At 41.7% G+C, this 12,826-nt stretch overlaps 1 protein-coding gene across 5 annotated transcripts in view; it reads left to right on the forward strand.

Annotated features, from left to right (window-relative positions):
• The window catches only part of ctnnd2a (catenin (cadherin-associated protein), delta 2a), a 726,237-nt gene that overhangs the window by 383,969 nt on the left and 329,442 nt on the right, over positions 1 to 12,826 (forward strand). For all 5 annotated transcript variants that reach the window (XM_062021144.1, XM_062021148.1, XM_062021145.1 and 2 more), the window contains exon 11: positions 12,553 to 12,726. In XM_062021144.1, coding sequence (XP_061877128.1) covers positions 12,553 to 12,726 — 174 coding nt within the window. The remainder of the gene's footprint in view (positions 1 to 12,552; positions 12,727 to 12,826) is intronic.

Below are 12,826 nucleotides of genomic sequence, written 5' to 3' on the forward strand. Positions count from 1 at the left end.
ACTTTGTTGTCCAGAAGAGAGTGTAGTAACCTCTCAACCTCTCTGACTTCAACCTGATGAAAATTGAATTCACACCCCTTATGATCCCTTATAATATTCTTAATGAGGTCAGCTGATTTGTTGTTATTGGGTATATGCATACCATGCCTTAATTGAGATACCTTGTCAACATAATAGTTATTAAAATGATTGGCAATGTCACATGGCTTTGTGAGTACCAACCCATTTGATTCCACAAAAGGTGTACAGGCATTGTTCTTTCTACCCATGATTTAATTCAAAACATTCCATAAGTTTTTGCTATCATATCTCATATCATATCATAACCTCTGTTTGTAATATTCCCTTTTTTTCAGTTTGTTTAACTTTGTGACCTGGTTTCTTAAAGGCCTACTGAAACCCACTACTACCGACCACGCAGTCTGATAGTTTATATATCAATGATGAAATCTTAACATTGCAACACATGCCAATACGGCCGGGTTAACTTATAAAGTGACATTTAAAATTTCCCGGGAAATATCCGGCTGAAACGTCGCGGTATGATGACGTATGCGCGTGACGAAGTCAGTTTAACGGAAGTTATGGTACCCCGTAGAATCCTATACAAAAAGCTCTGTTTTCATTTCATAATTCCACAGTATTCTGGACATCTTTTGCAATTTGTTTAATGAACAATGAAGGCTGCAAAGAAGACAGTTGTAGGTGGGATCGGTGTATTAGCAGCGGACTACAGCAACACAACCAGGAGGACTTTGTTGGAGAGCAGACGCGCTAGCTGGCGACCTCACCTTGACTTCCTACGTCTCCGGGCCGCCAAACGCATCGGGTGAAGTCCTTCGTCCTTCTGCCGATCGCTGGAACGCAGGTGAGCACGGGTGTTGATGAGCAGATGAGGGCTGGCTGGCGTAGGTGGAGAGCTAATGTTTTTAGTAAAGCTCTGTGCGGTCCGGTTGCTAAGTTGCTAAGTTAGCTTCAATGGCGTCATTAGCACAGCATTGTTAACCTTCGCCAGCCTGGAAAGCATTAACCGTGTATTTACATGTCCACGGTTTAATAGTATTGTTGATTTTCTATCTATCCTTCCAGTCAGGGGTTTATTTTTTTTGTTTCTATATGCAGTTTAAGCACGATGCTATCACGTTAGCTCGTAGCTAAAGCGTTTCGCCGATGTATTGTTGTGGAGATAAAAGGCACTGAATGTCCATTTCGCGTTCTCCACTCTCATTTTCAAGAGGATATAGTATCCGAGGTGGTTTAAAATACAAATCCGTGATCCACAATAGAAAAAGTAGAGAGTGTGGAATCCAATGAGCCAGCTTGTACCTAAGTTACGGTCAGAGCGGAAAAAAAAAAGTATTTCACTGCATTCTAGTCCGTCACTCTAACGTTCCTCGTCCACGAATCTTTCATCCTCGCTCAAATTAATGGGGTAATGGTCCGAATCGCTCTAGCTGCGTTGAAAACAATAGGAAAATATGAGGGAGTGAACAACTGACAACGTCACGCTACTTCCGGTAGGGGCAAGGTTTTTTTTTATCAGAGACCAAAAGTTGCGAACTTTATCGACGTTGTTCTATACTAAATCCTTTCAGCAAAAATATGGCAATATCGCAAAATGATCAAGTATGACACATAGAATGGATCTGCTATTCCCGTTTAAATAAAAAATAAAAAATTTCAGTAGGCCTTTAAGGAACAGTACTCATGCCTGTCATCAATTAAACCTGAGTTGACTGAGGCTTTTTTAGCCATGTCTCTTTCTGTCATTAAACTCCTAAGTCCATTATCAATCCATGGGGCAGACTTAGTTTTGACTGAAAACTTTTTCAAAGGGGCATGCTTGTCCACAACACTCATGTACATTAACATAGATAAATCTAGTGCAGCCTCAGGGTCTTCCTCACTGCACACCTCGTTCCAATTTAAACAGGATATTTCATCAATAAAACATTCTTCATCAAATCTCTTATAAGACCTTGTAAAAAGAATTTTCGCTTTGGGTTTAGGAACCCTTGTCTTTCTAGTGACAGCTATTATATTGTGGTCAGTAAAACCTACAGGAACCGAGAGTGCTTTGGAGCATTGGTCAGGAACATTTGTATAAATATGATCAATGCCATCCATTCATCCATCCATCTTCTTCCGCTTATCCGAGATCGGATCGCGGGGGCAGCAGCCTAAGCAGGGAAACCCAGACTTCCCTCTCCCCAGCCACTTCGTCCAGCTCTTCCCGGGGGATCCCGAGGCGTTCCCAGGCCAGCCGGGAGACATAGTCTTCCCAACGTGTCCTGGGTCTTCCCCGTGGCCTCCTACCGGTCGGACGTGCCCTAAACACCTCCCTAGGGAGGCGTTCGGGTGGCATCCTGACCAGATGCCCGAACCACCTCAACTGGCTCCTCTCGATGTGGAGGAGCAGCGGCTTTACTTTGAGCTCCCCCCGGATGGCAGAGCTTCTCACCCTATCTCTAAGGGAGAGCCCCGCCACCCGGCGGAGGAAACTCATTTCGGCCGCTTGTACCCGTGATCTTGTCCTTTCGGTCATAACCCAAAGCTCATGACCATAGGTGAGGATGGGAACGTAGATCGACCGGTAAATTGAGAGCTTTGCCTTCTGGCTCAGCTACTTCTTCACCACAACGGATCGATACAGCGTCCTCATTACTGAAGACGCCGCACCGATCCGCCTGTCGATCTCATGATCCACTCTTCCCTCACTCGTGAACATGACTCCAAGGTACTTGAACTCCTCCACTTGGGGCAGGGTCTCCTCCGCAACCCGGAGATGGCACTCCACCCTTTTCCGGGCGAGAACCATGGACTCGGACTTGGAGGTGATGATTCTCATCCCAGTCGCTTCACACTCAGCTGCGAACCGATCCAGCGAGAGCTGAAGATCCCGGCCAGATGATCAATGCATGTAGCTAAAATAATACCATCACTACCTACACCTATTCTCGTGGGAGGGGCAACAATTTGGGACAGATTGCAAGCATTTAAAATGGATAGTAACTTATTTTTGTTTGTACACCCCTGTCCCAGCCAGTCAACATTCATATCACCCAGTAAATAGATTTCTCTATTCTCATCTGATATCCTGTCAAACATCTCACATAACTCCTTCAGATACAGAGCATCAGCACTAGGAGGGCTATAGAAACAGCATACAATAATTGGTTTCAAATAAGGCAGATGGACCTGCACACAAATAGCTTCAATGCTCTCCCTCATCAAATCATTACGCACTTTAATAGATAAATGATTCTGAACATAAATAGTCACCCCACCCCCAAACCTGTTCCTATCGTTCCTAAAAATTGAGAACCCCTCAATGGCTACAACTGAATCAGAAAAGGAATCATCAAGGTGGGTCTCAGAAATGGCCAATATATTAATAAAATTATCTCTGATAATACAATCTACTTCCTGATACTTATTACGCAGGCTGCATACATTCACGTGAGCTAACACCAGGGCCCTCATGAAGGCTCAGCTTAATGCAGGACATAACAGTACTGGAAGTAGTCATTACACAGGCCAAACCAAGATGCTAAAAACAACCACAAATGCCCATTCTAAAAAAGCCAGGGGGTAACCTTTGGGTCCCGATAGAGCTGTCCATTTATGTACAGCCTATCCACTGTTAGTTCCACTCTCTTGTTCTGAGCCCGGTTCTCTCTCATGATCGGTGACAGTTTCTTTCTCCTATCGTTGATCTCAGCCGGAAAGTGGTCATTTAACCAGAGAGAGGTCCCTTTCAGCTCCTTTCCTCTGCTTTTCACCAACTCTTTGTACTTAAAATGCTCAAAACGAGCTATTATGGGACGGACTTTGTTGTCCACAGGTCTGCCTATTCTGTGCACTCTGGAGAAAGTTATGTCTCTTACCACCTCCGGGGAGAGTTTGAGCTTATCCGACATGAACTCTCTTAAAGTTTTTTCCGGATTGGCGTTGCCCTCTCGGATCCCCGAGAATATGAGATAGTCTGTCATGTCCCTGTGCTGTATATCCAACAGCGTGTCTTTAATGCGCCTATTGTCTGCGGTGAGAAAGTCGGTAGATCTCCGCATGTCAGTCATCGCGCCTCTCAGAAAGGCATTATCCTTTCTTAGATCCTCGATCTCCTTCTGACTGAATTCCAGGCTACTTCTCAAGTCAAGGATGTCCTGCTGTAGTGCATCCAGAATATCCAGCTTGCTCAGTCTCGCGTTGATCGATTCCAATACTGATGCGACGCGTCCACCTCCATGCTACCGCCCGGCTCACCTCCGCTATCAGTCGAGCCTCGCTGGGATCGGTGTGTCCTGGCTGGTTGTTTGACTTTACACACAGCCCCACCGGACACCTCCTTCTTGTCACTCTTTTTGTTGGTCATCGCAACGGTGACTGTCCAAAAACTCGGTATTCAAACGTGCGATCGTTAAAATACCAAGCTCAAGACGAGCTGGAGGTTAGCGACTAGCTAGCTAGCCACCTGGCTAAAAACAAACCAAGCTAGCTAGCGGTCGGTGATGTCTTTTTAGACAAACAAGGACACCTTGATCACTTTAGAATTGTCCATAAAGTGTCCATAAAAGTATCTAGAATAGGTATCCAAAATAAAATCTGATATATTTGCAACCCAAAATTGGATAAAACGCCAATTTCTGCTCGCGGCAACGGAGAAGTTGACTTCAGACATCACGTGTTCAAGCGCACCTCGTAACTCCAATGCCAAAGCATCAAATCATGAGGTATATGCATTTTGACGTGAGCAGGTGGACGCTCTCTGCTTCAGGCTGTGAGGAAACACAATAGACAAAAGTATTATTTTCATATAATCTTGACATGCGCTCCAAAAAAATTCAACGTGCAATATCTAGTTATGTAAATGCCACTTTTTTTATGCAGTCCGCATCGATCGGCGAGTGTGCATGTGTACTTAATGTTGTGACAGGGTGAACCCATATACTGTTTATTAAGTTTCTACCGTGTCTGGAAAAAAAAATAGTTGTGGCGACTCCAAGATACATATTCAAAGTGTACATTTTCATAAGAAAAAATATGATACTTTTGGAGAGGGTGGGACATGGTTTTATTTTATTGGACTAGATTCATGTTACCCCCCACCCACTGACTGCTTTAAATCAATTCAATCATTATAAAAATTACATCAATGGTTAATTAAATCGTGAATTGAATAAAATCATCAAAAAATTATTTAATTAAATACCGGTATTTTAATGTCACACTTAAGTATTTACTATAATATATTATTATAATTAATTATTGATGCATTGAAGTAATTATTTAAATATATGTTTATTTGATTTTGTCTCATTTGGCCCTTGTCAGCGCTTCATGAATTTATTTTTATTCGTCAAACTCAAGCCTGATTGGTTACCCGGCATTACCACTTGCAGTGATTGGACTAGATTTTTGTGAGCCACGCCCACTGACTTCATTAAATCATGCAATAATGAAATCAATGACTAATTAAATAAAAAAATAATTAAATATCAATTAAATAATTTGATATAATTGAATTCATATTAACTGTGGGTTCCCTCCGGGTACTCCGGCTTCCTCCCACCTCCAAAGACATGCACCTGGGGATAGGTTGATTGACAACACTAAAATTGGCCCTAGTGTGTGAATGTGAGTGTGAATGTTGTCTGTCTATCTGTGTTGGCCCTGCGATGAGGTGGCGACTTGTCCAGGGTGTACCCCGCCTTCCGCCCGATTGTAGCTGAGATAGGCTCCAGCGCCCCCGCGACCCCGAAGGGAATAAGCGGTAGAAAATGGATGGATGGATGAATTCATGACATTTGATAACACATTTTCGTATTTAAAGGCCTACTGAAATGAAATGTTCTTGTTTAAACGGGGATAGCAGATCCATTCTATGTTTCATACTTGATCATTTCGCGATATTGCCATATTATTGCAGAAAGGATTTAGTAGAGAACATCGACGATAAAGTTCGCAACTTTTGGTCGCTGATAAAAAAGCCTTGCCTGCACCGGAAGTAGCGTGATGTCACAGGTTGAAAGGCTCCTCACATTTGCACATTGTTAAAACCAGCAGCGAGAGCGATTCGGACCGAGAAAGCGACAATTACCCCATTAATTTGAGCGAGGATGAAAGATTTGTGGATGAGGAAAGTGAGAGTGAAGGGTTAGAGTGCCGTGCAGGACGTATCTTTTTTCGCGCTGACCGTAATTTAGGTACAAGGGCTAATTGGATTCCACACTTTCTCCTTTTTCTATTGTGGATCACGGATTTGTATTTTAAACCACCTCGGATACTATATCCTCTTGAAAATGAGAGTCGAGAACGCGAAATGGACATTCACAGTGACTTTTATCTCCACGACAATACATCGGCGAAGCACTTTAGCTACGGAGCTAACGTGATAGCATCGTGCTTAACTGCAGATAGAAACAGAAGAAATAAGCCCCTGACTGGAAGGATAGACAGAAGATCAACCATACTACCAAACCCTGGACCTGTAACCACACGGTTAATGCTGTGCCGCCTGGCGAAGCCTAGCAATGCTGTTGCTAACGACGCCATTGAAGCTAACTTAGCTATGGGACCTCGACAGAGCTATGCTAAAAACATTAGCTCTCCACCTACGTCAGCCCTCATCTGCTCATCAACACCCGTGCTCACCTGCGTTCCAGCGATCGACAGCGCGACGAAAGACTTCACCACGATGATCGGTGCGGTCGGCGGCCCGTAGACGGAGGAAGTCAACACAGACAGGTGAGGACAGCGGCGTGGCGGTGGACGGCGTTGTAGCTTTCGACGACACCCCTGCCGCCATCAGAGTCGGCAAGAAACATATAATTCCCTAAAGTTACGTATGTGACATGCACATAGCGGCACGCACGTACGGGCAAGCGATCAAATGTTTGGAAGCCAAAGCTGTACTCACGGTAGCGCGTCTGCTAACCAACTCAAAGTCCTCCTGGTTGTGTTGCTGTAGCCAGCCGCTAATACACCGATCCCACCTACAGCTTTCTTCTTTGCAGTCTCCATTGTTAATTGAACAAATTGCAAAAGATTCACCAACACAGATGTCCAGAATACTGTGGAATTTAGCGATGAAAACAGACGACTTAAGCTGGCTACCATGCTATTCCAAAATGTCTGCTTCAACCAGTGACATCACGCGCAAACGTCATCATACCGAGACGTTTTCAACCGGATATTTCCCGGGAAATTTAAAATTGTACTTTATAAGTTAACCCGGCCGTATTGGCATGTGTTGCAATGTTAAGATTTCATCATTGATATATAAACTATCAGACTGCGTGGTCGGTAGTAGTGGGTTTCAGTAGGCCTTTAAGGACAATTCTAATGAATTAGAAACACATTGAAGTAATGTTTAAAGATGTATTTATTTACTTAATTTGTTCCATTTTGCCCTCTATTCTAAGAATCAAACCAATACAATGACAAAACAAAGAAGTGCCGTCTTTGAATGTTTTCAAGTTGTGCTAAAAATGTCTTAGCAATGAGATTGATTAGGCAGCAGTTTTATCAGAACAGAGCAGCATTTGTTCTTTTAAACAAGGGAACACTTTTTCTTTTGTGTTTTAATCCATCGCGAGTACTCAATGTGATCTGGAAAGTAATTTTCAAATTAAAATACATTAAAGGTACCAAACACCAGGCCATTACGCTTACAGCTGGGGTGTCCAAAGTGCGGTCCAGGTGCCAGTTGTGGTCCACAGCTCGTTTTTGATTAACTTTCTGCATATTAAAAAAAACAATGAAGTTGTAATGATAAGATGTACTATTACATATTACACTAATTTGCTTTGTCGCCTATAACACAAAGCTAAGGTGTTGAGGTTTTGTCCAGATAGATTATAGCATTTTCAATGCGCATATAATGGTGTTTCGCCAGCATCCTTCAATTTTTCTGTACATGTTCCACAATGGAAAATGTTGGGACACCACTGACCTGCATGAAGTGAATATGGCCAAAAATATCTCTTCTGGGAAGACTTTGTAGTAGGGGTGGAAATCTTTGGATACCTCACGGTTCGATTAGGATTTGATTATAAATAGATTATTGATGATGATCTTTGATTTTTATATTGTATTTATTATTATTTATTATATTGTATATGATTATGGCTGCCAAACGATTTAAATATTTAACTGTGATGAATCACATTTTTTCCATAGTTAAATCAAACTGGAGGCATGTCGGAGATATTTCTAAAACAATCTTGTTTTCCTTCATTCTTCCTCAAGAAGATGTTTATAATTTAGGTTCGCTTGTGACATACTTGTCCCCTTACATTAGCGGATATCTCCATATATGGTTAAGTTTAACCCCAAGAGCATTGCGCGAGTCCGCCATTGTTTGTCCATTTGTATTACAAAGTTGTCATAAAGTTCCTTCTTTTTCTTTATACTCTTGTTGTGGAACAGACTGGCTCGTACATGCACATGCATCCTGCACTGTTGCCATTTCTAATATAAAGTAGCGTATAGTTCTAACTTATATTTCAGTAGACTTAATAGGAAAGCGCTAAAAACTAAAAGTAGGCTAATGGGAAGAATACACAGTCGAAGTGGAGGCACATAAATAAGAACGCTCACAAAAGGGCGTATCGTGAAGAGAGTTTGGAGAGAATTGGATTCACGGGCCCCCTCAACATTGTTTGGGTATGTGGGTCTCTGAGCCTGCTGTTCAGCCATAATTGCCGGGCCGTCTCGCTCCCCCCAGCCGACCGATTGGAAGCGAGACCACGACAAGTCTGCCCTAGTTGTCCTGCTTCGGCGCCCCGCCGGTTCGGTGTTTAGAGGCCCTGTAAATGCGAAAAAAAAGTTTTTCCATCATGCTTTTGCGACACACTTCAATATCGAAACCTCTGAATAACCACCTCATGAGAGCGTAAAATTGTTTTAGCAATATTTTGGAAGTTTTTCGAAAAATAGTGTTTCCAATACGATTTTCTTATTGCAATAATTAGGTTTTGCGCATTTCTAGGGGTAATGTAAACACAGCTCGTCTTGAAGATGGTCTGTGAAACATAATATATGCAACATTTTGACTGAAGAACCTGCATCATTACATGTTACTGCATATAGACCACAAAGAAGTGTTTAAAATGTAGAAACAAATCTTAATATGACCGCTGTAAATCTAGTTGTCCTTATTAAAGTGCACACCCAACGTGGGACTGGGCAATTTGTTTGATTTACTCAAATATTTGCTGGTGCTTTTTCAAACAGCTCAACACAAAATGGACACAAGATATTTTCCGCCTGGGGTCAAACCCACTCCTTTAAATAGCTGTTTTTTCTCCTATTATTATAATACATAGTGATAAATAATATGTGAGCACTAAAGCATCCTATTCAGTGACGTGTTTGTGTGGTGTTCAGTCATCCTTGTTTTAGTTTCTGTGCCTTCTAAAACCACGCAAAGCCCAGACCTTTTGCCCTCGGTCACTGTAAGTATGCAGCTCAAAGATGTGTGTCGTATCGACTCATTCATATCTATGGCTCATGGTGTTGTGGCATTGTGTGGATATTATTCTGTCTCCTTATTTATTGATGTTCGGATTTCTTTGAAAATGCTGCAGGGTTTTCACGGCTCTAACCCGTTTGCACCCCAAGGTCCCAAAACAAGCAGTACATGTGTTGCTTATGTGATATGGTTGTTCAGTTTGAAGGTTAGCAGTCTGACATTTTGCCTGGGAGTTTTTAAGATTATTATTATATTATTTATTTTTTTAATTGCATTGTGTTTTAGATTGCAACATTGTTAGAATCGAATATAGATATAAAGTATACACACTTTCTCTTAAAAAACATTTCGGCCCCTAGACTGTAATTCTGGTACATCACTATGCTCTTTCCATTAAACCCGAATGAATCTCATTCTTGTCTCGTCGATTATGGTGTAATCGTGCCCGGTCACCACCAAGTGGCATCAAAAAACCATGAGCATAATTCTCAGAGCTTTGATGAGCGTGAATGAGCTAAACTGCTCAAAGGTGTTTTACGGTGCCTCTGTCAGGCTTGTCCCTGACAGTTTGGTTTTGTTTTAGTTTTTCCTCTGTGTTTGTCTTCATTTCCTGTCAGCACTTTTATTTTGGTTGTTTCCTGCTTGTCTCCCTGAGCGCTGTTTCCCCGCAGCTGCGGCTGATTGGCACCTGGTGTCAATCAGCCAGCTGCTATTTAAACCAGCCTTGCCATGCAGTCTGTGCTGGAGTATTGTCGCTAATACTTGTCGATGTCATTGTCGTTGTTTGCGGTAAGCAGTTCCTGTTTGATAGTTCCTAATAGCTATTTACAGTTTGCTGTCTCCTAGCTCTTTTGTTTCGTGTTTTCCTGTTAGCTAGATCTTGTTAGCTGTTTCCAGTTTTTCTGTTTGATAGTTCCTGTTTTCAGTTTGGCTATTCCTACTTCCTGGTTTGTGTTTTACATTTATTTTGGACATTAAATTATGTTTTCCCGCACAATGCCTGCCATCTCTGCATCTTGGGGTTCGTCACCAACAATTTGTGACAGCCTCCAAGGACCGCTGAACAGAGTAGGATGCCACAATGCCTGCCAGAAATAATAAATTATAATAATTGTTTTATTTGTTATGCACTTTTCATTTAAATACATCTTATAATGCTACAGTACAAACAGCTATTTAAAACAATTAACGCTTAGCTATTGAAACAGAATACCGTATTTTTCGGACTATAAGTCGCTCCGGAGTATACGTCGCACCGGCTAAAAATGCACAATAAAGAAGGAAAAAAAACATTTTTTTGTCGCACTGGAGTATAAGTCGCATTTTTGGGGGAAAGTTATTTGATAAAATCCAACACCAAGAATAGACATTTGAAAGGCAATTTAAAATAAATAAAGAATAGTGAACAACAGGCTGAATAAGTGTACTATGACGCATAAATAACCAACTGAGAACGTGGCTGGTATGTTAACGTAACATATTATGGTAAGAGTCATTCAGATAACTATAACATATAGAACAGGCTATACGTTTACTAAACAATCTGTCACTCCCGATCGCTAAATCCGAGGAAATCTTCCTCCCCGGTGTCGCCTCTGGTATGTCATTTCTTTCTGCTGCTCGATCGCAGTTCTCTGCTGCATATTTCACTACGTCCAGCTTGTAATCTGCAGTATATGATTTCCTTTTCGGTGCCATTTTAGTTCAGCCCTCCTCAGTTTTTATAAGTTACCGCCAATGTGGATGTGATCCATTTTAATAGCTACGGCAGTAGCGTAGAGCATATAGCAGTTAGCATACCATGGCCCACAATGCACTTCTGCCATGACCTTCCCCCGCCGAATTCTTATTGGTTGACGTGTGAGTGACGATTGCTGACGTGTGTGTGACGATTGCTGCCATTTGCTTCATCGCTCACGCGAATGAGATAAAAAATATTTTTTGATATTTTACGGTAATGTGTTAATAATTTCACACATAAGTCGCTCCGGACTATATGTCGCACCCATGACCAAACTATGAAAAAAACTGCGATTTATCATCCGAAAAATACGGTACTAAGACTAAAACACTATCGGTGAAGCAGAAGAAATACAAAACATGACAATTAGTGGGTTTTCTAACAATTATGTATTTATAGTCATTAAAAAAATCATAACTTGGTCAAAAGAGTATGTTTAAGTACTTTTTGAGCAAATTAATTTCTGCGATAATAATGATAACCGTGATCATTTTGGTGACGATAACTGTGATATGACATTTTCATATCGTTACATCCCTGGTCAATAAAAGGGTAACATTTATAGTGCAGTCACTTAAAGGTTTAAATCGCGGAGTTGGGCACCGGAATTCTCTCAGCACGCAACTCGCCATCAACTAAGCCCTAATATGACATGATAGCTTCACTGGACCTTCATTTTCTCTCACTCTATGTCATCATGTATGTGATGAAATCCTCCCACTTTGTCTGCTTTCCCAACTCAGCCGTACTGACTCATCTCCCAGTCCTTTTCTGATTGAATTGAGCCTCTTGTAGTCAGAGTGAGGCCCCTCCCTGCCCGACAGTTGTGCAATGTAATGAACAAATGCCTGCTGTCAAAGCGTGTGAATTTGGGTCTCCTGCCAAACACACAGCGTCTCATTATTTTATTGCTGACAAACAGCAATGTGTTCAGTGGAGATTAATGAAAAATGAATGAAATGCAGTGACATCTTTCTCTTGTTATTACCTGCTAATCATTATCTGTTTTTCTTCCAGTGTGCATGTCACCTTGGTCTATTTCACACCAATCCTAAATGTGTGCTTTTTGAACAGACCACTATCTTTATGTAAATGTACATTCTACAGCAGTAGAGACAAATAGTCCTTTTTTATACCGTCTTGTAACACTTGTTGCTTCTCTTTTTGCTTGTCTTTTATAATAATGCACTTATAGTTCAACTTCACCTATTTTTTCCTTTACCCTCTTAAGCTTTCAGGGTTATTATGACCGCCATCTATTCAATGCATTGTCCTATCTGACCTGTTCATCTTTGAGGTTGTTTTCACGTTTTTTTTTGTTGTTTTTTTTCTGCAGCCTCACGTGGCTCATACAGTAGTCAGAACAGCCAGGAGCCTCTTCGACCCTTGGGGTCCCCAGAGCACCATATAGACCCCATATATGAGGAACGTGTCTACCACAGCAAGGGTCCAATGAGGAGCCTCAGCCAGAGCCAAGGGCCAGACACTGGCCCCTACCGCAACAACACCGGTAGGCACCTTTCACATTTACATGGGCAAACTGTTTAGAATTGAAGTGGAATGTAGGTTAATTTGATCTTATTTATCTTTACAAAATATTCCATTTCATG

Source organism: Entelurus aequoreus, linkage group LG15, assembly GCF_033978785.1.
Source record: "Entelurus aequoreus isolate RoL-2023_Sb linkage group LG15, RoL_Eaeq_v1.1, whole genome shotgun sequence".
NCBI lineage: Eukaryota > Metazoa > Chordata > Actinopteri > Syngnathiformes > Syngnathidae > Entelurus > Entelurus aequoreus.